Source organism: Pituophis catenifer, unplaced genomic scaffold (assembly GCF_029215685.1).
Source record: "Pituophis catenifer annectens isolate HBS135680 unplaced genomic scaffold, rPitCat1.0.hap2 SCAF_7, whole genome shotgun sequence".
NCBI classification, from domain to species: Eukaryota; Metazoa; Chordata; class Lepidosauria; order Squamata; family Colubridae; genus Pituophis; species Pituophis catenifer.
Genome location: NW_027256887.1, coordinates 83,724,561 through 83,752,066, shown reverse-complemented (window position 1 = coordinate 83,752,066; position 27,506 = coordinate 83,724,561). Strand labels below are relative to the sequence as shown.

General features: G+C 40.2%; 1 protein-coding gene across 4 annotated transcripts in view; it reads right to left on the bottom strand.

Moving 5' to 3' along the window:
- The window catches only part of C2CD5 (C2 calcium dependent domain containing 5), a 91,958-nt gene extending 66,354 nt beyond the window's left edge, over positions 1–25,604 (bottom strand). For 3 of the 4 annotated variants that reach the window (XM_070946582.1, XM_070946584.1, XM_070946583.1), the window contains exons 1-7: positions 25,432–25,604; positions 16,815–16,901; positions 14,294–14,465; positions 11,085–11,180; positions 10,215–10,370; positions 6,606–6,804; positions 3,397–3,548 (exon numbers count right to left, since the gene is read on the bottom strand). In XM_070946582.1, the coding sequence (XP_070802683.1) occupies positions 3,397–3,548; positions 6,606–6,804; positions 10,215–10,370; positions 11,085–11,180; positions 14,294–14,465; positions 16,815–16,901; positions 25,432–25,521 (952 nt within the window). In that variant the 5' untranslated portion in view covers positions 25,522–25,604. Of the gene's footprint in view, positions 1–3,396; positions 3,549–4,427; positions 4,632–6,605; positions 6,805–10,214; positions 10,371–11,084; positions 11,181–14,293; positions 14,466–16,814; positions 16,902–25,431 lie in introns of all 4 variants that reach the window. The other variant, XM_070946585.1, reaches the window with a different exon arrangement.
- Between the last annotated feature and the right edge of the window lie 1,902 nt (positions 25,605–27,506).

Genomic DNA, 27,506 nt, shown 5'->3' with positions numbered 1-27,506 from the left:
TTTTAACGTTTGTAATATGTGTGTTTTATCTCTTGGCTGTCCACCGCCCTGAGTCCTTCGGGAGTAGGGCGGTATATAAATTCAATAAATAATAATAATAATTCTCAGTTTTAAGCAGGGTGGATAAAAATCAATGATTTTTTTTAAAAAAATCAAAAAAATAAATAAAAAAATAATAAAAAAACTTTTGGGGTAAAAATCTATCGTAAGATAGTTTTCTATTTAAGATACATAAATAATTTAGTTTATTCAGCATGAAATGGAGCTTAGTTATGTAGCATGAGGCTGTATATTCTGCAACACTGGGACTATCGGTGAGTCAACAGCGGGTCAAAGGAGTAGCAGAGATGACAGTTGCTCTTTAGAAATTATGATTTAAATCGAGTTGATTTAAATCAAGCCTTTTTACTAGTGATTTAAATCATGATTTAAATTGTGATTTAAATCAACTCGATTTAAATCAAATCCACCCTGGTTTTAAGACTCCGAACTTCCATAACTCAAAAACTTCATATAACACCTCTACAACTAAATTTCCCATCTATCGTACGCATTATAATTAGCAGTGAATCTGACTTATTTTAAAGCACCTGAGGGCAGAACAAGTAATAATGAGTGAAAGACCATTAAAGAGAGAAGCAACCTAAAACTAAGGAGAAAATTCCTGACAGTTAGAACAATTAATCAGTGGAACAACTTCCCTCCAGTCGTTATGAGTGTTCCATCACTGGAGGCTTTTAAGAAGAGATTGGATAGCGATTTCTTTGGAGTGGTATGGGGGTCTCCTGCTTGAGCAGGGGGTTGGAATAGAAGATCTCCAAGGTTCATCCCAACCCTATTATTCTATGTTCTATACTAGACATAATTTACAGAGCTTTGGCATTTCCTATCTTTTAGTTTGTAAAAGAAATGACAGGAAGTATTTGAAAATAGAACTTGAGATAATTTCAAATTCCCTTTTAATTTAACGATGCAATATAGCAATAGCACTTAGATTTATATACCGCTTTACAGTGCTTTTACAGCCCTCTCTAAGCGGTTTAGAGTCAGCCTATTACCCCCAACAATCTGGGTCCTCATTTTACCCACCTCGGAAGGATGGAAGGCTGAGTCAACTTTGAGCCGGTCAGCATCAAGCTCCTGGCAGTAGGCAGAGTTAGCCTGCAATACTGCATTCTAACTGCGCCACCATACCTACCTTCCTTTCTTCTTTCCTTTCCACTTAGCAATAGCACTTAGACTTATATACCCCTTCACAGTGCTTTACAGCCCTCTCTAGCAGTTTACGGAGTCAGCATATTGCCCCCAACAATCTGGGTCCTCATTTTACTCACCTTGGAAGGATGGAAGGCTGAGTCAACCTTGAATATGAGAGAGTCTCCTGTCTAAAGTTGTCTTTGGGCTCATGGAATTATTTTCAGAGGAATTATGGATTCAATAAACTCGATCATACTGGACAGTGTTCTGATCCCAATTGTGGTTTAAGTCGAGGACTACCTGTATTATCCTTCCTATTTTAAGAAAATAAAAGTATAGGGGGGGGGGGGTTGCCCACCGAGAAGTGTGCAGATTACGAGTTGAGTTGACTTAAATTCTGTTAAAGCCGTGATATTTCAGTATTATATATGTGTGAAGCCAGATTGCTAAAAATGCCTTGCCATATTTGTCATTTAGAGCAGCGGTCACCAACTGGTGGCCCATGGACCACTGGTGGTCCGTGAGAAAATTCTGGTGGTCCGCAGAAAAATCTTTGCATTTTTTTATATTGCCCTAAATCAGGGATCCTCAAACTATGGTCCCTGGGCCGGATATGGCCTGCCAAAGCAATTAATCTCACTCGCTGATGGGATGGGGTCCTTCAGGCATTTAGCTTGACTGCCTGTTTAGTAGCTCCAGCCCCTCCCTCCCTCCCTCCTTGGGAGTTCAGTTGCTTCAGTGAGCGGTGCACGAAACTTCAGCCGGACTCCTTGAGAGACAAAGTTTGCAGGGGGAGCGATCTAGCATCCGGGCTGGCTACAAGACAAATGTTCACGCTTGGTTGTATTTGAGATTCCTAGTTGCAATGGACAGCAAAGCTAGGGTTGACCCCAGGCAGCCAAGCTAAGTGCCTAAAGGACCCCGTCCCATCACTAATTCATATTAGTGGTCCGCGGGATTTAAAATTATGAATTTAGTGGTCCCTGAGGTCCAAAAGGTTGGTGACCCCTGATTTAGAGTACAAACAGAAATATGTGCAGGGAATGGGAGATTTACATTCAATTAACTAAATCCCAGCCTAACAAGATGAACTATTAAACAAACCTTACTATTTCATCAGGCCTATTCTCACAGCCACTTTGCTTCTCGTTTCAGAGTTGTGGTTATAAATTAGAAACAATAGTTTATTGTGGCTTTTTATTAACTCTCCAGGCCATTCAAGGCAAGTCTGGCTAATAGCACAAGAATCACTGTGTTTGTAGGCGGAGTAAAGCAGTCACATGAAAGTAACGTTATTCTGCTCCGCTCTGTTTCCAGTATGGTATGCATACACTCCATATATACAGGTAGTCCTCAATTTACAATCATTTGCTTGGTGACAGCACTGAAAAAAGTAACTCTGATCATGTGATCAAAATTCAAATGCTTGGCAACCGGCATTTACGATGGTCACGGTGTCCCGGGGTCAAGTGATTACCTTCTGCAACCTTCCATCAAGAGAAGCCAATGGAGAAGCCAAAGTCACTTAACAATCATGTTACTAAGTTATCAAGTGTAGTGATTCACTTAACAACGGTGGCAAGAAAGGTTGTAAAATGGGGCAAAACTCACTTAACCACTATCTTGCTTAGCAATGGAAATTTTGGGCTCAATAGTGGCCAGTCATAAGTCGAGGGCTATCTGTCTGTAAAATCACTGGGTTTGTCATATCTGAAGTTATGTTTTGACAATGGTAAAAAGTTAACATCGAAGATTGTTGTAACATGAAGGATACCTTATTGCTGTCTTCAAAGCAGCCCCGAAGACAGTCAACCAGCCCTTATTCAGTTGCTCACAAAGATGTGCAGATACAAGAAAAGTTTTAATTTGTTATACCTATTTGTACATATTCAGTAATATATGATAGACTATCTCCCAAACATATCATGGTTACTTTTAATTCCCATAATTTGCAATATGATGTGGAGGAAATGAAAAGACAATTCTTTAGGATAATCTTAGGGTAGTGGTTATATGTCAGTTTGCAGAAGATGCTCAGATGCTACATAATTCAATAAACAATTCAAAGATTTATGCAAATAGGTACTATCATGCCCAAAACAGAGAAAGGCCGTGAGTGAAAAGCTAAAATAGAAACAACACAAATTCAGCAAAACAAATCACAAACAAATTAAAATAACGTGGGTGGAAGCACCTTACCAGTTTTGGGTGTCAAACTCAAATCTGTGTCAGAAGAAGAGGACTGTCGACTGTAGGACTTGGAAGGTGAAAAGGAATAGATTTGGTTTTTCAGAGGGGTGGAGGGTCCTGATGAATGAGGATTGGGGTTGGGATCTTCATTGAAAGGAATCCTGCCAGAAGAAGGTGGAAACAGATTCAGTGATCCTACGTCAAAGGACCGGGCTGATGATCCCAAAATCAGGATGTGGACAGGGAGGGGGAGGGGCACAGGGCCAATGGTTCACTTAAAGTGGGAAGCTAGATTACGATGCCTACAGGCATTGGGAAAAGTTGTTCACCGCACAACTTCGTGGAGGCAGATGGGCATTACTAACCAGCAAATTAAAAACCACAGCTAAAGCATAAAAGCATCGAAAAGCGGGAAAGTAAACAGGAACATAAAACCCATCAAAAACCATGGCTGCACGAATGCAGTATGTTTTTTTTTTTTGAACCAGATTCTTAACAAAAGAAAACAAAGCGATGGTTGCAGGTTATATATCTGTGCCTTGACATACACACAGACAGATATGTTATATATTTATATATTTATATATATATATAAAGACGCATATATATTTCCAAAAAAAAAAAAAAAAGTTTCCTTATCCGTTAGCATTTGCAGGTTGCCACAGCTAAAAACAAAGCGGAAAGAGGAGAATCATACCCAGATGTTGGTACTCACAAGCGCTGCTACCGGTAGCAAGGTCTTACCTGTCGGTCCAGTTTAAGACATCCTGCACAGAACCCTTTTTGAGAACATCATGATCAAGCCTGAAGCCTGATCAAAATGTACATTTCTCTCCCTACTACGAGAGAGACACCTGAGATGCAAATGTTATTATTGCAAAGGGGGCGGGGGAGAGGAAAAAAGAAAACAGGTATGCACACAATAAAGCAAAAAAAAAAAGAGATCGGAAGATATCCTTGAGGTCTCCTGTTTCCTCTGACTTAGCAGGTGAATGCAAAGGACTTATTTGGAGAAGAAGAACTCTAAGGGATATAGGTACCTGCCTACACTGCCTGCCTGCCTGTCATTGTGCCTGCCGCCTGTCTCTCCCCAGCTTCTGAATCTGAGCAGTCGCGTACCAGTGTAGATGAGAGTGGGAACAGACACAGAGAAGTTCTGAGTAAGCCGTGAGCCAGTAGCAGTGTGAATTGGACTGTTGTGAGTCGAACGACATCCATGGTTGGGCGGATGAGCCAGCAGAGACCTGAGAGAATTTGCAGCCGAGATCGAAGGAAAAGGAAAAAAAATACATACAAAAAAAAAAATGGCAAAGTTACATTTAAAAAAATATATATTCTAGGGTGTTCTAGTTACTGGAAGGTTGCAGTTTGCTTGTTTGTGAACAGCAAACTCTGAAGCAGGAGTGCCAAATGTAAGGTCAACGTGGATTCCCAATGTGGCCCTTAGATTTAATAGCAAGAGCAATAGCATTTAGACTTGTATACTGCTTCCTAGTATGCTTTATAGCCCTCTATAAGCAGTTTACAGAGTCAGTCTATTGCCCCCAACAATTTGGGTCCTCATTTTACCAACCTTGGAAGGATGGAAGGCTGAATCAACCTTGAGCCCCGTCAGGATTGAACTCCAGGCTGTGGACAGAGTTAGCCTGCAATACTGCATTCTAACCACTACGCCACCAGGGTTCGACCAAATTCCACCAATTTAAATCAGGGGGTGAATGGGAAATTGGGAAGCTTCCTAAAAATTCAATCCACTGATACAATGGCTCCAGCTTGCCAATTTAGTTAGCTTAACACTTAAGCATGCAACTAGTTAATGATCATAACATGGAAAAGGTGAAGAAAGACATTATTAGATAATCACACATGACCCTCCTCTTCCTTCTCAATGCTTTACATCAAGAAGAGGAATTTGAGAGACTGATATTTAACAAAGGGCAGCCTAACTGATTTTTTAAAATAGAAGTTATACAGATAAAGTTTCCAGAATCTACACAGAGGAATACAGTGCCCTAGTTGGCTGATTTTTTGAGTTTTATACCCCTACTCTAAAGAATTGAGAGGGGAAAAAAACCCCAGCTAAGCATTACTCGGTTACCATGCAATTATCATTCTTCTAAAGGTTTAATCTTTGCCAATAATCTTTGAAATCTAAATTTAAAGAAATGAACTGGGCCAACTTAATTTTATTTCTGATCAATGTAAATGTCTAAGAATGCAAATTGAAATCAATTGCATTGATTTCATTGAAAAGATTTGTGCTACTATAAAAAGCAACAAGGTCATAGTATAATTTAAGTAACATTTAAAATGTCCCAAAGGTGCTGTTTCAAGAGGCAATTGGAGTTTCTGGTTTTTCTTTGAAGACATTTCACTTCTCATCCAAAAAGCATCTTCAGCTCTGACTAGATGGTGGAGAAATTTTGAAATTTTCAGGTAAACACGACTGAGATAATCTCACGTTGCTTTGTAGCAATTTTTCCTGTTTAGATTTCAATAAAAAGAGCTATATAATTGCAAGACATAAAGTAATATATTTTTATTGGCGCTTAGCTTTCCCAAACAAAGTACTTTCAGTTGGCCCAGTGTTATGTCTATTTCTCTGGCTCATTCTAAAAGTTAAACTCTATCAACTGCTACTGAACTCTGAGTTGGCCAACTGCCTACTAATTAAGTGAAAGGGCAGCAAAACTTAATTTGTTCTAAGTAAGAGAGAGGAAAGTGTTGCAGACAGTTGTAAAAACCTGATAGCACTCAGTTATGACTTACTAGCTTAGAATTACATTTCTTAAGTCCATGTACACCAATTGCATTCATGGTAAAATACTAAAAATACTAAAAACAGAGGTCCTGTGGGTTTTTATTTTGCAAAATACGTTGCAAAATACAAACATCCCACTGAAGCAATTTAATTTCAATCACCCACCAAGAAGAGAAAGCACTCTGGAATGTAGAACAGGTTAATGTTATTGCCATCATGCTGTGCAACACTACAAGAATTATGCGTAGCTGAGGCATCTGACACACATTTTATTCCTACAACATCTGGTCACTTTAATTATTCAGGTTTCTCAACACAAAACAAGTTGTCAATATAAAAGGGAGACAGGGGTGTGTATATTGAATCAAAGCAGAGCAAAAAAAAATATGCAACACAGTATGAATTTGAAAAGAACACACAAAAGAAACTTTCCAGGGAACATTTAATTCATACTTACTCCTTTATCTCCTTGGATGGGGAATTACATGCAGGTAAGAATACAGGTGTGTTACTTAATTTGTCCAAGGTACAGGCTGTTCCAATGGCTCGTACTACTAGGCCAGATTCTCCCTCCAGATCAAAACACTGCAAGTAGCCAACCACTGCATTTCCTCTCATTTCAAGTACCTTCAGGCCAATCTTCCTTTGCAGTTCCCCTGTCAAAAAAACCACACATCATTTAATGCAACATTAATGTAAAATGATTTTGAACGCTGATAAAATGAACTTCAATTTTACCGCAATATTTTTTTTTTTAATTTGATTTATATGCCGCCCTTCTCCGGAGACTCAGGGCGGCTTACAGTGCGCTAAGCAATAGCCTTCATTCTTTTGTATATTTATACAAAGTCAGCTTATTGCCCCCACAAACTGGGTCCTCAATTTACCTACCTTAGAAAGGATGGAAGGCTGAGTCAACCTTGAGCCTGGCGAGATTCGAACTTACTTTAATTGCAGACAGCTGGTGTTAAATTACAGTGCCTTGTCTGAAGAGCTATCTTGGGAGAAAATCACTGTAACAATTTATTTTTAAATAAGGATTCATACAACATGGCTGTTGAAATCTAACACTTCAACTCTAGGCTTCAACTCTAAAGGACCCTGAAAGAACTGGATTAGCTAGACCACTTTCTGTTAGATTTTCAGGCCAGTATGCAGTGATGGAGACCGGACTGGAGTTGCTCGTTGATCATCTGTGGTGAACCCATTCTAGTCCCACCTTAGGCATGAAAACTGATTGGGTGACATTCTCTCAGTTCAACCCATCTCACAGGGTTGTTGTTGTGGGGAAAATAGGAGCAGAAAAGAGTTTTACGTATGTCCGATGCCTTGAGCTACTTATAAAGTAATGAAGACAGGATAAAAAAATAAAATAAATTAAAAAATAATTTTTTTTAAAAAAATTAAAAAATAAAGTAAAGTAAAATAAAATTTAAGATACCAAAAGAAATTCGCTGAAGATAAAGAGTCTCAATCAGTGAAGTGACATTTACTATTCACTGGAGACCTTCAGAGACTGGAGAAGCCATCTGCCATCCCACCAAAACGCTTTAGCAAATCATAATCATAAGTTTATTTGTCAAGCATATATAACAGGTAAAAGTATAAACATAATTTGAATACATGAAAAGAGTAAGTAAAAAGGAATATTAGGACAGGGACGGTAGGCACACTGGTGCACTTATGCACGCCTCTTACAGACCTCTTAGGAATGAGGTGAGGTCAACAGTAGACAGTTTAAGGTTAAAGTTTTGGGGATTTGGGGAAGAAACCACAGAGTCGAGTAGTGCATTCCAGGCATTGACCACTCTGTTACTGAAGTCGTATTTTCTGCAATCGAGTTTGGAACAGTTTACCTTGAGGTTGTATCTATTATTCGCTTGTGTATTGTTGTGGTTGAAGCTGAAGTAGTCATTGACAGGAAGGACACTGTGGCAGATAATTTTATGTACTATGCTTAGGTCAGACTGAAGTCGGCGTAGTTCTAAGTTGTCTAAGCCCAAAATTTGGAGTCTGGTGGCATAAGGTATTTTATTGCGGGTAGAGGAATGGAGGATTCTTCTCGTAAAATATCTCTGGACTCTCTCGATTGTATTTATGTCTGATATGCAGTGCGGGTTCCAGACAGATGAGCTGTATTCAAGAATTGGTCTAGCAAATGTTTTGTCTGCTCCAGTTAGTAGTACAACATTACCAGAGAAAAATCCTGCACTGAGCAGGAGATTGGTTTGGTTTAGAGGTGGGGAACTATGGTCTTAGGATATTAAATTTAATAGCTGGAAAAGCAAAGTATACAACACACATTTATGATGGGTTGGAGAGTGCTGACTCATGCAAGAAGCAATCTGCGCTATGATTGGCTGCTGTGGGTTTCCCCTTTTCCCCGTCTTTTTCTTCTGTGTGCTCTGTGTGCTGATTAATTTACCTCATGATAGTCTTGACTATCTTGCCTGCTGCAAATATGAATGTTAAATATATTTATTTGTATAAAACTACAAGTTCATATCAATGTCTCGCCTCATTTGGACACTTGCTGTGCAATTTCTCGATCTATGACCCTTTTATGACTTGTGGACTTCAACTCCCAGAATTCCGGAAGGCCACAAGTCATAAAAGGACCATAGTTCCCTGTCCAGGATTTAGATCAACTCTACTGTACAGACTCTCCCAACTCTATGATTCTTAGGAAATTATAAACAATTTCAGCACACTTTTCTAACGAATTATAAAAATAGGATTTGCTTGCTACATTTCCAAAGGTCAAAAGTTGACCCATTTCCTGTATTCATAATCATGTTTATACTTATATCTGTTACCTTATACATGCTTGACAAATAAAAAAGATAATAAAAATAAAAAAATAAGTTCCTTCAGCTTGGAAACTGCAGCAGCTGCAAAATGCAGTGGCCAAGCTGCAAAATGGGGCAGCAGCCATATACTGTACTGTACATATTTTACCAGTGATGGAGCCACTCCATGGCTGGTAATTATTAAGCCAGATTCAAGCTTCTATTTTTGTCATATACGGTTTCAAGGTAACTTCAGGCTAGGAATTCTGGCAAATCTTTTTCTATTTTTCCCCCCTTTGCCTTGACTAAGTCTCCTCCAGGATACTCACACACAAGGGTTTTTTCCAAGCGGAAAGCACCTAATTTCAGGAATATTCTCACTGCTCTCCAGAGGCATTTTTTAAAGCACTTATTTGTCATCTTAAATACGCCCAGCTCTCCTCTGTGAAAATATTATTTTCCCCCCTTTTTTTCATTTATGCATGTGCTTTTGTTGACATAACTTTAACTGAATGCAATTTATTTTGCGGCATTTTCTTGTTTTTCATTTGTGCACTAGTTCTGGGTGTTCAGATACATGCATTTTTTTTTCCCAATTCTTATTTAATTTTTTTTTTTTTTTTGCTAAGATTCAAGCTCATGGTTAGCCATCTATAATTCCAGGACAAATTTTTTAAAATAAACAAACCTGTAGACTCAGGCAACTCAATGATTCCTATCTTAGAACTATGGACTGGATTAGCTTCCAATTGGATGGAAAGGAATCCATAAATTTAATGGCTCAGCTCAGTTGTTCACACATTCAGCGCCTAAATTTATCATCCTAAAATGTACATTTACATAGTTCAACAATACAAAGGGACCTTTGAAATTCCAACATGCCAGAGATTACGTGGCTGCTTTATAATTTTAACTACAGTTTCAGATCAGACTCAAAATCACCACCATCTGTTTGTAAATTATTGTTGGATTAAGTTATATGTTAACAGGTAAAATGCTTACCTGTTAATTACTTGTTTGGGTAATTTTTCTGTGGGCAGGTTCTTAGCTAGAAATGTAAAAGCAATTTCACTGCCTTTACAACATCCATTATGCCTATTACAATATGCAGTATGCCAACAAAATATGGTATCTTTCTTTTTAGGATACAGTAGCTTTATCTTGGCCAGTTAGTTACAAGGTATAAACGAAATAATACAAACAAGTCATTAAAATTCACAATAATGCAAAACAGTTCTTACTTGTACCCCATTTTTTTTTTAAAAAATTAAAATCACCTGACATTAATGAAATAAGTCTTTGCCTGGCTTCATTTGATGCTCTTGGTGTACGGATTCGGTCTATCCATTGATATTCTGGATCTTCATTAACTACAAGTTCTTCTACAAATCCATGAATAATTACGGCTTTATAGCACTTCGGAATAGACGTAGCTGTTGAAGATATAGTATGACTTATATTTAATCAGTGAAAATAATTTATGGAGATGCTGCAATTTTGATTCAAGGGGGCCCCACATTCCCAATAAATATATAGTCACAATGATAAATAAATATATTAAACGGAAAAGTTTATGTTGCATTGTTGCGAAGTTGTGCACCTCTGCCAAACAGGATGCTTGGAAGAGAAGGCAATTGAGGTAGAGCACGGGTGTCAAACTCGCTGCGTCACATTGCCATCACGTGACGTATCTTTTTTTCCATTTGAGGAGCTGGGGTGGGCGTGGCCTGTGCGTGACACATCCGGTCCACGGGCTGCCAGTTTGACACCTCTGAGGTAGAGTATTAGAAGATGATCTCAGAATGAGAACAAAAGTTGAATCAAAAGTAATCTCACTACGATCAAAGACAGTAGTAACAAAAGAGAGAGGACCCAATAAGCTAAAGCCAGCTGGGGAATTCTGGGAGTTGAAGTCCACACATTTTAAAATTGCCAAGATAGAGAAACCCTGCCATAACCAGTCAATTCTGGCAGCTATTGTGCACTAATAAGAATTATCAAAGAATGCATTAGATGCTGCAACAGAGAAATCTGGTTGGGAACATCCAAAGAAACCTAAAGACTGTTCATCTTAAATAGTCTGAATTGGTTCACTGGTTCTTTCATTTTTCATATACAAAAAAAAAAAAAAGTGTTTTTCGACTTACTGCAGAAAAATTTTACTCCACATGACGATTGTCTAAAACGGTTTAAATCATTAAAGAGGTCTACTTTCACCATCACATTGATCTCCCCACGTATACCTGGATGTGAAAATAAAAGCAACAGGATGAGAATTTACGTCAGAACATAAAAACTGACTATCCAAGTTACCTGATTGAAGCCTTATCATTCTAAACCCTAACACAGATACGATTTCAAAGGGAAAATAAGTTACTAAAAATGTAATACAGGTAGTCCTCACCTTACGACCATAATGGAGTGTGACCATTATGAGAGTTGTAAAGCAGGTAACCTATGTAACTAAACTGATTTTATGACCCTGTTTGTAGTGGTTGTTAAGTGAACATGGCAGTCATTAAACAAACCTATTGCCATGGTGACACAGCGGTTAGAATCGCAAGCTAACTCTGCCCACAGCCTGGAGTTCAATTCTGACCGGTTCAAGGTTGACTCAGCCTTCCATCCTTCTGAGGTCGGTAAAACGAAGACCCAGATTGTTGGGGGCAATAGGTTGAGATTGTAAACCGCTCAGAGAAGGCCACAAAGCACTCTCCATCCTCTTGGCCTACCAAAAGGACCTGAAAACTTGTCTCTGGGCTTGTGACACAGATGGGGACCTTCCATTCTGAATGTGGTTAGAAGATCCCATCTCCACTCCATTTATGTTTTGGTCCTTTTTCTCCAGTTTGTTGTAATTTTGCAGTTTTAACTTAACGTTTTCAATGTTCAAATTGTTTTACGCTGTTATTTTATGACATTGTAAGCTGCACAGAGGTGCTTAATAGTGAGATGAGCGGCCTATAAATTTAATAAACAGACAAACAACGCTGAACATTTGGTACATTAAAGCTTTTTGGAAACAAATTATCTAGGAAATAATATACCATATTTTTTGGACTATAAGACCCAGTTTTTCCCCCCCAAAAAAGTGGGTGGAAATGTCGGTGCATCTTATAGACAGAATACAGTCCTGTTTTTGGCCTCCTGAAACCCCCGATGGATCCCGTTTTTGCCAAAAACGGGATGTCCAGAGCAGGGGTGAAATGCTCCCAGTTCGGACCGGCTCGGGCGAGTAGGTAGCGATGGCGGCGGACAGTTCGGAGAACCGGTAGCAAAAATCCCTTCCCCTCCGTGCCTCCAGCTTGCTTACCTTCGCATGCCTGCCTTGCTTCGCTTGCTGTAATCCCTGCAATCCATTGCATCAGCAAACAACTGAATCTCCCTGCCTGCAATTAAGGTCATCGGTGAGCAGCTCTATCTGCCTGCCTGCCTGCAAGTTTTTTTCCCCTTTGGGAGCTTTAAAAAAAATAGTTAATTGGGGTTTTTTTGTTCTTTTTTTAGACCTAGCCATTTAAAGTTTAGGAAGTTTTAAATTTAGCTGCTTTTATATAAAATAAAAATAAAATAAAATAATATTTGTGCAGCTTTCTGAGATTTTGTGTGTTTCAGTAGTGTTTCACTCTAACTACACAAACACACAAAATCTCACAAAGCTGTATGTGGAATTTTGTGTGTGTAAAGTGTGAAAGTTGGATTTTTGGGCTTTTTGTGGCTGTGTGAGGTTCCTGCTTGTTGCAGGGGCCATTTTGAGTCTAGCACAGCTGCTTTTACATTGTGGGTGAGCCAGTTGTATTGTGTTGTTTTGTAGGCTAAAAAAGGGCAAAGATGTGACATCGACTTGGCCACGACCACCTGACCAAGCCACACCCACCCAGTCACCTGACCAAGCCACGCCCACTAATTAAGCCATGCCCACAGAACCGGTAGTGAAAATTTTTACATTTCACCCCTGGTGCAGAGGGTTTGGGAGGCCTGCTGTGTGCTCCTGGGGGCCGGGGAGAGCAAAAACAGGATGTGTGGGGGCTTTGGGAGGCCAAAAACAGGCCCGTTTTTCACAAAAACGGGGCATGCAGAGGGTTTGGGAGGCCTGCAGAGTGCTCCAGGGGGATGGGGAGGGCAAAAACCGGATGCGCGGAGGCCAAAAACTATTTTTTTTTCTTGTTTTCCTCTTCGAAATCTAGGTGCGTCTTATACTCCGGTGCATCTTATAGTCCGAGAAATACGGTATTAAGTGAAGAACTGAGAGTACAGCAAGAACTTTGTTATAACTACAGGAGAACCCTCCAACACTGTGACTTAACTACAATGTAATTTAAACCTCCTTCTTTTATTGTGTTTACTGCCCAGTGTTTGAACCAGACTCATGAAACATAAGAAGGAGTCAATAGGTCCATTAGGAAGCTGGCTGGGAGACAACATCTTTAATGACCCTATGTTCTGTCCTGCAAATCCTGGAAAGGATTTGAGCTCATACCGTAACTTACATCTGATACTACATGGAAAAATTGACACACGATGCACCCATAAATATACTCTTAAAAGCAAGTCTTTGGAAAAAGAAAGAGGCCTTTTAAAGAACACCGTTTGAACCTTAAGAATCCAAGAATGAACAGAAATCAGTTTTTGGTCTGAATTCTCATTCACACGATCAGATTTTTCCTGCTAAGATTATTGATGTCTTTACAAAAGAAACATGCAGGACAATTATGCATAAAATCTCTTTAGAAAAGATTTAAAAGTAACAATACCTGCAGCAGGTAGAAAAAGAACTAAAGGAAAATGTCTTTTTTTTTAATACAAAGGACTATACAAATATTTCTCTCCCTTCCCCACTGCCATTTCCAATTATGCCAATAATGCTTACGCAAGTTTTGTCTAATAAAAATACAGGTAATCCTTGGTTTATGATCGATTTAACCACTGTTTGAAGTTATGATGGATCCCCAAATGGTATTTACAACCCGGTACTGAATTCCGACTGCTGTCCCCTCTAGTTATGTGTTTACATTTTGGGTGCTTGGCAACTGGACTGCATTTATGCTTGTTTGTGGTGCCTTCACAGTCATGTGATTGCAATTTACCACGTTTTTGTAGAAAGCCAGCATTTATTTCTCTTTTTTAGCAAAAACACCTTGTAGTAAGCAATCGGTTCATTTAACGACCGAGGCATTGCCTTAATGACTGCAGATCCACTTAACAACCGTACGGTGATTCACTTAGAAACACCGGGAAAAAAGTCCTAAAATCAAATGACCTGCTTTAAGACCTTCACGCCTTACGACCACAATGGGCAGACTCCATTAGGGTTGTAAACCAAGGACTATCTGTATTTTATAACGATTGAAAATCTCACCATGTATGGTGTCGTAAATTGGAAACCAGCCCGAAATAACTGTAGCTGCTTCACTGTAGAGCAGAGGATCAATATCAATGTAAACTTTTCCAATAGCATCATTAGCACTGTAAGTATCATGATCGAGGACAGTTATCTGTAGAGGCTCATCCTGCAGATCTTCATCATCCACCTAGAAAACAGAAGAAATATAACAAAGCTTCAACATTTTATCAGAGTTACTGTGAAGTACAAAGGGTGCCGAGTTCCATTTGTACCGTATTTTTCGGACTATAAGACGCACCGGAGTGTAAGTTGCACCAAGTTTTCAAAGAGAAAAACAAGAAAAAAAATAGTTTTTGGCCTCCGCGCATCTGGTTTTTGCCCTCCCCAGCTCCCAGGAGCACTCTGCAGGCCTCCCAAACCCTCTGTGCGTCCCGTTTATGTGAAAAACAGGCCCGTTTCTGACCTCCCGAACCCCACACAAATCCCGTTTTTGCCCTCCCCGGCCCCCAGGAGCACTCTGCAGGCATCCCAAACCCTCCGCACATCCCATTTTTGCAAAAAATGGGCCTGTTTTTGGCAAAAACAGGACAGGGGGGTGGTTTCGGGAGGCCAAAAATGGCCGTAATCGGTCTATAAGATGCACCGACATTTCCACCCTTTTAGAGAGGAAAAAAAGTGTGTCTATACTCCGAAAAGCACGGTAATTTGTCTAAACAAGTAACATCCAACTCTGCTTTTGGCTTATTCATACAATGCGCAGTTTAACTGCATGAAACCAGAGGGTGATTAGTCATGTTGGTGTTTAGTCATGTTCGAATGGTCCCACATCACAAGGTCATGCATAAATTCTAATGCAAACTATTTTCTTGCACTTAAGACCCAGCTTTGACCTAAGCAGAGTACTTAAACGACGGGTTGATGTTCAGTTCAAACAGGATCTTTCTATCAGAAGCAACTGAAATCTGGAACTGGAATACTCTTGAAATCCCTACTGATTCTGCATTAAATTGATGTTGCCCAGCCTAGTTGGCAGTACAAAATAGGAGCTTTTAAAGAAGGTTGTTCCAAGCTCTAAAAGCTACTGGCAAGCTGAAAACAGAAGTAAATGCATCTGATCACTTCTTACCATCATGCCAGTAAACCTGGAGGTTTAGGGGAAGGATATGATTAATCCTGAGGCTTCTTCACACTAACTCTAAATTAATCTTCCTATAACCTTTTGCTCCTCTGAGATATGGGAGCAAGACTAGTCCTCCCCAATGGGCAGGCTCATTGCTGAACCAAATCATTGCAAACTACTCTATCTCATGCCCAGTTTTTCCACCAGATAACAATTTCTACAAAAAGCATCTGGGTAGGATTTTCAAAGATGAAAAGTTAACCTTTTATGAATACAAATTTCCACTCGTTTATATTCCTCCACATCCTGTTTCTTTTCCTTCACAATGTATTTTTCTTTAACCTTCCATACATCTCCAAAACGTTTTTCTTTACCAAACTCTGTGATATTTCCAAATATGGCAGGCAAATTAAGATATGAAACATTTAGAGGTACGCATGAACAACATAACATAAATTGGTTTTGTTTCACATCCCAAATGAATAGAGGTTTTGCCCAATCGTTCCAAGCAAAGTGTAATCTGGTAAAACCAAACCACATAGCATCTGGTTCTTCTCGATCTCTGATCTCTGTGTGGTGTCCTGTCCACTGAATTTTCAATGTTTTTCACTCTCTCTACCTCCCATTATGGTGCCAACTAAGGGGAGGGAAGGTGGGAAGGCGGCAAACTGTAAATGGGAAGTCTGAAAGCCAATGACATCAGAGGCAGCAGCTTTGCAACTGACCTTTCCCCACAATTTTCCCAGGGTCTTCCTTTCTCTACTTCACCTTGGCCACTGTCCCAAAGATGCTTTTACAAAAGGCAACCGGACTTCCTTTGTTTTTCTTTGAAGACATTTTGCTTCTCATCCAAGAAGCTTCTTCAGTTCCGATGATCAGAACTGCCAGAACTGAACTGTCAGTCAGAACTGAAGAAGCTTCTTGGATGAGAAACGAAATGTCTTCAAGGAAAACCTAAGAAAGTCCAGCTGACTTTTGAAAAAGAATCTTTGGGACAACCATGACCTGGATGACTGAGACTCTCCAGACACTCTTAACCACTGTCAAATCCTCATCCTCACTTGACTTCAAGTGCAGAAGAGAGAGGAAGAAAGGCGAGGAGGAGGAGGGGGAGGAGAGGGCCCTCTTGAAGTCAAGGACATTATCCAACCAGCCTACCTGCTCCATCTTTCCAGTCTCTTTCTTTTCATATTTTTTCTTAGCCACTTCGAAAGTGTGCATATTTGGTCCAGAAAAAGAACACCAAAAATGGAGTGTTTTTCACATATCTAAAATACCATAGTAATTTCACCCACACATACACACACTATTGAGTTTGCCAGACTCATAATAATTTTGCCTTTGAGCCTTTCTAATTTTGCCTTTGAGCCTACTATTTATTCGGATGTGTGCTTGTGTATGCCCTCGTCTATTTACCTCAAATTTAAACCACTCTGAGTTCCACTGAGGATTGAGAGATTTGGGATAGACATCTGTCTTAAATGTAGTGTTTCCGAACTTTACCTGAAAAACATAAAAATACATGAAAAATTAAAAACAAAATCATTTTTGTCTTTGCATTTTATTCCATTTACAATATTTCTTAAGCAATATTATGCAAGGCTTTTCAAGAACCTAATTTCTTAATGGGCACATCATCACTTTCCCATTCAGTTGAATGGACCAGGTCATTATTAATATTGTTTTCTTAACAAAATAATGCAATAGCTATTTCTGTTTATCATTAAATTTACTCCTTAGAAATATAGCCTTATCAAACAATGTGTTAAAGATAATGTTGATATCAACAATATAGGAGTATTCTTATGGTTGGTTTTCACATGTAAGCGTCTAAGTAACTAAGTATCTAAGTTTAGTTTGGCCTAATGGTTAAGGTAGTAGGCTACAAGCAAGTACAGATAGTCCTCAATTTACAACAGTTAGTTTAGTGATCATTCAAAGTTACAACGGCACTGTAAAATGTGACTTACAACCGTTTTATACAGTTTGTAGCATCCCCATGACCCTGTGATCAAAATTCAGGTGCTTGGCAACTGACTCGTATTTATGACAGTTCCACTGCCCAGGGTCATGTGATCCCCTTTGCGACCTTCTGACAAGCAAAGTCCATGGGGAAGCCAGATTCACTTAACAACTGTGTTACTAATTTAACAACAGCTGTGATTCACTTAACAACTGTGGCGAGAAAGGTCGTAAAATGGGGCAAAACTCACTTAACAAGCGTCTCGCTTTGCAACAGAAATGTTGGTCTCAATTGTGGCCGTAAGTCGAGGACTATCTGTACACGCTGCCTGGAAGGTCAACACTTAATTTTGAACTAGCAACCCTTCCTAAGATCTGGTCAATATAAGTGAATCAGGAAAAGTTCAGAACCACACAAATTATAGAATTGAATAGAATAACAGAGTTGGAAGGGACCTTGGAGGTCTTCTAGTCCAACCCCCTGCTTAGGCAGGAAACCCTACACCACTTCAGACAAATGGTAATCCAACATCTTCTTAAAAACTTCCAGTGTTGGAGCATTCACAACTTCTGGAGGCAAGTTGTTCCACTTATTAATTGTTCTAACTGTCAGAAAATTTCTCCTTAGTTCTAAATTGCTTCTCTCCTTGATTAATTTCCACCCATTGTTTCTTGTCCTGCCGTCAGGTGCTTTGGAGAATAGCTTGACTCCCTCTTCTTTGTGGCAGCCCCTGAGATATTGGAACACTGCTATCATGTCTCCCTTAGTCCTTCTTTTCATTAAACTAGACATACCCAGTTCCTGCAACCGTTCTTCATATGTTTTAGCCTCCAGTCCCCTAATCGTCTTGGTTGCTCTTCTCTGCACTCTTTCGAGAGTCTCCACATCTTTTTTACATCGTGGAGACCAAAACTGAATGCAGTATTCCAAGTGTGGCCTTACCAAGGCTTTATAAAGTGGTATTAACACTTCATGGACAGGACAGAGCAAAGGTTAAAAAAAAAAAAAAGCTTGTCAACAAATTACTGTAAGAATTCAGATGGAAAATCACTAAGGCATGAGACAACTCCTTAACCATCTCAAAAATGACTGTTAAACGTTCAGGTGGAAATCACTAAGCCATCCTTAGCCATGTCAAAGCAAGAAATGCAGCATTTTTGGATATTCAGAAGGTAGCAAGTCAGAAGACTGCAAATAACGTTTTTCGTTGAAGGATTCCCAAATCCCAGAGACACTAGCAGTGACAGTAAACGTGGGTACACTCAGATTTAACTTAGGATAGTGAGAATACATCCAACTGGAGTCACTGTGTGTGAAGTGGCTGGCTATATAAATGAATAATAAATAAATAAAATCCCAGTGACCCACTGACATTGCCTTGGCAAATTCAATTTCAGTGGAAAGGAAAGAACAGCTAATGCTATATCAGAAAAAAAACAGCTAATTAATTTGGATTGATCTGATCAAAAATGGTTGGTGAACAGGACCTGGAAGGAATGCAGCTTGAAAAGGAAAAAAAAAATTACAGTTAAGTTGATCAGCTTGGGTTTCTTTGAATAAATTATGAAATCTAAATTGCAAATCCTTAGCTTAAATTAAATTCAGGATATTACCAGAGAATTTTCCATTCTTGATGTAGTAGCACTTAACCCACCAAAAGAAAACCGAAAAAAATCAAACATCTGATAGGATGACACAAAATGCTAAGCAATAAAAAATGGTTTTGAAATCATAATAACCGGACTTCACAACATACTTGAAACCAAATTCAAATAAATTATATTCTCTCTTAACAAACAAGATTGGGAACTCTTAAGAATGTCAAACACATTCTTATGTATACACACTTTTTTTTTTTTTTGCGTTGCCACATTGCCTAAATTGGAGATTTGCTAATGCTTGATTTTGTAAGTTCAACAAAATCTAGACTCAGCCCAATACCAGTGCCTCACAGAAAGACAATGAAGTAGGAGAGGATTGTGTTTACAAAGGAGACAAACAGTGATAAACTGTTTTAGGTACGAGGGAAAATTGTTTATAACATATAATACGACACAGTGAAAATTAGTTAATGGGTACAAGAAAATGACTGAATTTGTGAGGTGAAAGTTTTGATTAAACTATTGAAAGAAAGGGCATACTGCCATACCTATGGGCGCGCATACAGTACAACCAGATTCTATACACTGTTCTGAAGCCAAGTGCAGGTGGTCCTCGATTTACAACGCATATTTATGACGACTGCAGTGTCCCGGGGTCATGTGATCCCCCTGTGCGACTTTCTGACACAAAAAAGTCAACGGAGAAGCCAGATTCGCTTAACAACCGTGTGACTCACTTAACAACCATGGTGATTCACTTAACAACGGTGGCAAGAAAGATCGCAAAACAGGGTGAAACGCACTTTAGCAAACGTGACACTTCTGTAGGAATGTTGGGCTCGGTTGTGGCCATAAAGTCGAGGACTCCCTGTAATTTGCATACAGTACTAACAGAGTAAAATACAGGAAAATCTGAAGTACGACGATGATTTGTGAAAACACAAAGACATCTCGCCGAGCTCCTACAATCTCCCATTACACAGCCTGATCAACATTCCTGTGTATCAGGGTGGATAAAAATCAATGATTTTTTTAAAAAAATAAAAAAAATCAGATTTTTTTTTATTTAAATTGAATTTTTTTGATTTTTATCGAATTTATTTTAATAAAATCTTTTGGGGTAAAAATCTATCATAAGATAGTTTTCTATTTAAGATACATAAATAATTTAGTTTATTCAGCATGAAATGGAGCTTAGTTCTGTAGCAGGAGGCTGTATATTCTGCAACACTGGGACTATCGGTGAGTCAACAGTGGGTCAAAGGAGTAGCAGAGATGACAGTTGCTCTTTAAAAATTGTGATTTAAATCAAGTTGATTTAAATCAAGCCTTTTTACTAGTGATTTAAATCATGATTTAAATCGTGATTTAAATCAACTCGATTTAAATCAAATCCACCCTGCTGTGAATGGTTTGTGTTTTGCTTTGTTTACAGCCTGATCAACGTATTTGTGAGAGGGCTCGCAGAGTTCAAAAGCAGTTATGCAGGATGAAGGGTTCAGAGAGGCAGTATTATAATTCACTGGCTGATTCTGGACTAGATTTCATTTTGAAACTGTAAGAAGGTCAGATATACTGACCCAAGAACTTTGAGTTCATGTAGAACATGAACTCAACAGATGGCTCTCTTAAATCTTCCTTTTAACCCTCTCTTTGCACAGCTCACTAGGCACCACTGTTTTCTATTATTAAATTAAAAACAGGCTGATTTAAGAATAACGGTCAGTTCTGAATGTCTGCTAAGTGACACTGAAAAGCAGGGTGGATTTGATTTAAATCGAGTTGATTTAAATCACAATTTAAATCATGATTTAAATCACTAGTAAAAAGGCTTGATTTAAATCAACTCGATTTAAATCATAATTTTTAAAGAGCAACTGTCATCTCTGCTACTCCTTTGACCCACTGTTGACTCACCGATAGTCCCAGTGTTGCAGAATATACAGCCTCCTGCTACATAACTAAGCTCCATTTCATGCTGAATAAACTAAATTATTTATGTATCTTAAATAGAAAACTATCTTACGATAGATTTTTACCCCAAAAGTTTTTTATTAAAATAAATTCGATAAAAATAAAAAAATCCAATTTAAATAAAAAAAATCTGATTTAAATCAAAAAAATTTGATTTTTTGATTTTTTTTTAAAAAAATCATTGATTTTTATCCACCCTGCTGAAAAGTAAGATTTATTTCCTATTCTGGAAACGGTGGCTGGTCTGGTTCAGATGACCTGCAGGCCCCTATATAAATAACTGAACTTGGTTAAAGAGCAATAAGGATTGGATAACATGTGTGATCTTGTTAATCAGGTTGGTCTTAAAGCAGGGGTGTCCAATCATGGCCACTTTCAGACCTATGGACTTCAAACATGGCTGGCTGGGGAATTCTGGGAGTTGAAGTCCACAAGTGGCCAAGGTTGGGCACTCCCGGCTTAAAGGCTCGCCCAAATACACCGTTGAGAAATATCTTTGCTCAAAAAACCGTGTCAAAAGCTGACAAAGCAAGGGCAGAGTTTGGTTATCTCAGATAAAGAGCAAATAGGTCAGTTGACATACTAGCGCTGTCCTAATATGACCCTAATCCAGTTATTCTGAACACAGTCCCAGAAAAAAAATTACGGTCTCATCCTAAATGGGTCAGAGCATCAGAGCTGGGATGCCCATGCCCTCTCAGCCCGTTTCTGCCAGTGACTTCCCACTCCCATGGATCTGTGGGTGGATGCATTTGTGAAAATAGTAATAATAGTAAAAAAAATCTAGAGGTAGCTCAAGTGGAACAGCTCCATTTTATAAAGCCACTCTAGGCTCTGGTTTCTCTGCATTCATGTGCCAGTAGTACGTGCCATCCATAAATTAAGCCTTCCTTCCAGGAGTAAGATCAACATGTCATGTAAATGCAACCTTTGAGTTTCCATGAGGAAAAATTACTCCTGGCTAAAGAGGCTTCTAATTACATTTTTCTCTGTGAGGCCAGTACGCTCCCACAGAGAGGGACTCCTCAGGGTGCCGTCAGCCAGGCAGTGTCGACTGGCGACCCCCAGGGGGAGGGCCTTCTCTGTGGCAGCACCTGCCCTCTGGAACGATTTGCCCCCGGAGATACGCATGATACCAGATCTCCGGGCTTTTCGCCGTGCCCTAAAAACTTTTCTTTTCCACCAAGCAGGGCTGGCATAACACACACATAACACCCCTTTTGAGATGTTAATTTTTAATTGTCTATGGGTTTTAGTTGAGATGTTTTAAATTTTGGGCCAAAGTTGTGTAATTCTTTTAACAAATTTTAAATTTTGTATTGGGATGTTTTTTATTTTGGCTGTGCACCGCCCTGAGTCCAGCAGGAGAAGGGCGGTATACAAATTTAATAAAAAAAATTTTTTTTTCTACCTTTCCTCTTCCTTACCTTGCCCACCAGGTATCTCCAATCTCGAGGGTGTGCAAAAATTAAACCAAACAAAACCCTACAGCCCAAAATACTTTAAATAGTCTCCAAGTTAATTGCTTCACTTCATTCCATCCCAACATCAATAAATATTAGTGACATTCTTGATGCCAGAAATTTTGTCTCTACTGAAACTCAATTCTTTAATCTCTACCAAATACTTCCTACAGCAATGTCACAAACTCTTTAATCTTTTGAATTTTTTTTCTGATTTATCTCTAGCTGTGAATTCTTAATAGACATTTCTGTTACCGGCACAGGTCACTATCTCAAAGGTATCATAATCCCCAAAACCAAAACAAATTTAAATCCGCCTGCCAAAACATTTACTTTTTTTCGTAAGTATTGCTACTACAATTCCCATGATTCCTAGCCAATGAAGGGAAATACAATTATAACCTATGCAGACATCTGAGTACAGCTTTTTGGCTACCCCCCAAGTCATACCACTGAATTGCATTTTTCTTTTTTTTTTCAAAGCAGCACAGTAGATAATAATTCCTCTCAAAATTCCTGCTTCTTATGTAACATGTGCCTCAAAATAACTTCCATATAAGAAGCATCACTGAAATTACTGCATGATTCTTTCCCTTTTTATTAACACATCGACCATTTGAAATGGAAATTAACAGTCTTGCAATGCTTGAAAAGTTAACGATTCACTTAACAACCACAGCAAAAAACTAAAAAAAAAAATCTGGCACAAGTCACTTAACAATCACCTTCCTTAGCAATGGAAATTCTGGTCCCAATTATAGTCGTAAGTCAAGGACTACCTGTCTATCTCCACTGGCTAAGGGTAGTCATCTATAACATGATTTATCTCGGCTGTGTAACCTTCTGATTCTAGGTGGCTTTTAAGGTGATTAAAACATCCTAAAAATTGCTCCAGGTGGTTGAATCAAGGCCACTCAACCCTACAGTATTGTATTTGTCACTCCAGGTTCCACCTCTTACAATAGTAAACAACGTAATTTGCAGAATTAAGGTACAAAACGAAGGGATAGTATATAAGGAGCTTCTACCATAAGAAACGAATATGGAAAAGCAAAGACATCAGCCTGGAAACCAAAGGTAGGTTAGTCTGCTCTAATTGTGTTTCCCCGTAGATACCTATGGTTGTGAAAGTTAGACTTTAAAAAAAGCAAAAAGGAAGAAAATCGACTTATTTGAGCTGTGGTGCTGAAGAAGGCTCCTACGTTTTCCTTGAACAGCAAAGGTGACTATCAAGCAAGTACTGGAGTTCATAACACCTGACATGTCAGTGGAAAGCAAAATCACAAAACTGTCTCACTTATTTTGGCCATGTCACGCAAGGGATTTCACTGGAGAAAGTTAGCGGTAAAAGGAAACAGGGCCGCTGGACACCATTCAAAGTTCAAAGAACCCCAGAATCGCCCAACACTTTCTTGTGAAAATATTCCAAAAATTATCCAAAGATGATTGCTAAATCTTAGAAAGTACTGGAAGTCTCATCACAAGATTTTTTTTTCAAGTGTCATGAAATCTCATAAGATCTCACTTGCCGCATTCCTAGAGATTTTAGCTATTAGATTTTAGCTTTAGGGGGAAATGGATCTTTGTGTCATTTGTGAGAAGTTGAGAGTATTATATGGGAATGGAACCAACTCAACCAACTCAGAGAAATGCAGGTAGTTCTCAACTTACAACAGTTCATTCAGTGACCGTTCAAAAATACAACGGCACTGAGAAATGTGACTTTATGACCGGTTTTTCAGTTATGACCTTTGCAGAATGCCCATGATCATGTGATCAAAACTCAGGCGCTTGGCAACTGACTCGTATTTATGACCGTTGCTGTGTCCCAAGGTCATGGGATCCCCTTTTGCGACCTTCCAATGAGCAAAGTCACTGGAGAAGCCAGGCTGACTTAACAACCGGGGTACTAACTTACCAACGGCAGTGATTCACTTAACAACCATGGCAAGAAAGGTCGCAAAGTGGGGCAAAACTCTCTTAACAAATGTCTCACTTAAAGAAGAGAAATTTTGGGATCAATTGTGGTCGTAAATCGAGGAGTGCCAGATCAAAAGATTGTGGCGAGACCTGGACCATAGAATTGCCAAGAGTCAGATAGGATTTAATGCAGGTGTGAAATCCAGCAGGTTCTGGGGAACCGGTAGCGGAAATTTTGAGTAGTTCAGAGAACCACTCTGTGGTTGTGCCTGGTGGTGCAGTGGACTAAACTACTGTTAAAGTAGTATTTAGCTGCCAGCTACCTGCAATTACTGCGAGTTCAATTCTCGTCAGGCTCAAGGTTGACTCAGCCTTCCATCCTTCCGAGGTAGGTAAAATGAGGACCCCAGATTGTTGGGGGAAAATAGGCTGACTTTGTATAAAATAGAACACCGCTTTGGGGGGGGGGGGCGAAAGCCCTACTAAGCAGGTATATACAAAAGTAGGAAGGCTATTGCTTAAAAGCATTGTAAGCCGCCCTGAGTCTCCGGAGAAGGGCGGCATATAAATCAAACTAATAAATAATAAAATTAAAAAATAAACCAGCAAATACCACCTCTGGCTGGCCCCCGAGTGGGGTGGGAATGGGGATTTTGCAGTATCCTTCCCCTGCCACGCCCAAAGAACCGGTAGTAAAAAAAAATGGAATTTCACCACTGACTTAATGGATCCCACCACTATCATCATCACCATCACCATCACCATAAGGAACAGGTCGTGCTGGAGAGGAAACCCAGCACGATCTACCAATTTGAGGATCTCAATTTCAAGGATGGATCCCCACCCGGAAAGACCCCTGCTCGGGATCGACCTCCTTGGAGGCATCTAAAAAAGGAGGGAAAACTGCTGGAGGCGAAGCACGTCCTCCCTTGCCTCGAATAGGCTGCGGAGGGGACAAGGCAGCACCACGAGCATCTGTAGGACAAGTTTCGCGGGCGTTATGCAAAAATATGCAAATACGGGGCGGGGGGGGGAGAGTGACGACATGCTCCCCCCCCCGCTTTCCCCGTTGCTGCTGCGGAGCGTGCAGAAAAGCCCCTCCCCGCCCAGACCTCCACGAAGGCGTCCGTCAAGTCACTGGCTCGGTCCATGACAGGCAGGTGCCGCCCCGCCACGATCTTGACCTTCAGCTTTCCCGGCATTTTTCTGGCGCTCCGCCTCTCGCCTCCTTCCCCGACGGCGGCCGCGGAGCAAACGGGCCACGGGCTTCTTCCATAGAAGCGGGCAGGAGGAAGGCACCCGGGTCAAGGCCGCCGGGGCGCATGCGCGCGCGCGCAGGGGACGCCGACGGCCCGCTTGCCCGGTGGGTGTGTGTGTGTTTGTGTGTGTGCTTCCTCCGCGCTTTCTTCTCCGAGACTGCGCGTGCGCACTATCAAAATAACGTCCCCCTCCTTTTTTTTTCCCCCCCTCACTCGACTCGAGGCCCGATGAATCCCTCCTGCGCGTGCGCGGTGGCCTCGACCCGGGTTCCGTTGCTCGCGCGGTGCGTCATTCCAGAAATTTGACTAAATATATATATATTTCACGGTTTTTTTTTCCCTCCACGTTCGCTTCCGAATAAAGCTTTGTTCTATAGCTTGCCCGGCGGTTCAGAATGTACCGAGTAAAAGCCTCCCCCCCCTTCGTCAAACCGTTATCCAAACCAGAGAGGGAACGGTGAGAGGAATTAAGAGAAAGGCCTGGTAATCGAGTACCGGAGTTCTCGATGGGGGAAAAAAAAAGCCTGTTTGTGGTTGCCTAGGTTACCAGGCTGCGTAGAAGGCCCAGAGTTATCGATGTTCTTTGGTGGCTCCTGCGGGGGGGGGGGGGGGAGGCCTGAAATGTTGTGAGGTTTTCTGCCTTGCGCTGCGAATTTGGGTCCGAGCACCAGATAAAGTTTATTTATTTCACTCATCTTTTTCAATGGAAAAGCGTGGTTCTGGGCGCCGTACTATAAAATCTGCAAAGCAGTCATATGGGGGGGGGGAGGGAACCCCAACAGATTTAGAAGATTAAAAATTGGGATTAAAAGGCTTAAAATTATTTTTTTTAATGAAATACGTTAAATTTTATTATGACATTGAATAAAAGGCCTTTATTGGTTTTTTTTTTTTAAATGTATTATTTATTTATTTATTTATTGTTTAAATTTGTATACCGCCCTTCTCCCAAAGGACTCAGGGCGGTGAACAGCCAAAATTAAAATACATACAATATAAAATTTAAAATAATTTAAAACAGAATTAAATCGAATTGGCTTCCCCAAAATTAAAACCCATTACCCTTAAAATAACCCATTAGTATTAACTAAATTTTTTAAAAAAATAAATTAAAAAATTAAACTGGCAGCACATGTTAACTGCAATGGAGCTACCTCACAGCAAGTCACAGATCCCTTGGGGACCCCAAGACAAGAACCAAGTTTTGAGGGACTTCGGGAAAATTAATAGGGATGGAGCAGTGGTGGAATTCAATTTTTTTTTACTACCGGTTCTGTGGGCATGGCTTGGTGGGCGTGGTGTGTGGCTTGGTGGGCGTGGCAGGGGAATGATACTGCAAAATCTCCATTCCCTCCTCACTCCTGGGGGAAGGATACTGCAAAATCTCCATTCCCTCCCCACTCCTGGGGGAAGGATATTATAAAATCTCCATTCCCTCCCCGCTCCTGGGGGAAGGATACTGCAAAATTTCCATTCCCTCCCCACTCCTGGGGGAAGGATATTGCAAAATCCCCATTCCCTTCCCACTCCTGGGGGAAGGATATTGCAAAATCCCCATTCCCTTCCCACTCCTGGGGGAAGGATATTGCAAAATCTCCATTCCCACCCCACTCTTGGGGGAAGGATATTGCAAAATTTCCATTCCCTCCCCGCTCCTGGGGGAAGGATATTGCAAAATCTCCATTCCCACCCCACTCCTGGGGGAAGGATATTGCAAAATCCCCATTCCCACCCCACTCCTGGGGGAAGGATACTGCAAAATCTCCATTCCCTCCCCACTCCTGGGGGAAGGATATTGCAAAATCCCCATTCCCTTCCCACTCCTGGGGGAAGGATATTGCAAAATCCCCATTCCCTTCCCACTCCTGGGGGAAGGATATTGCAAAATCTCCATTCCCACCCCACTCTTGGGGGAAGGATATTGCAAA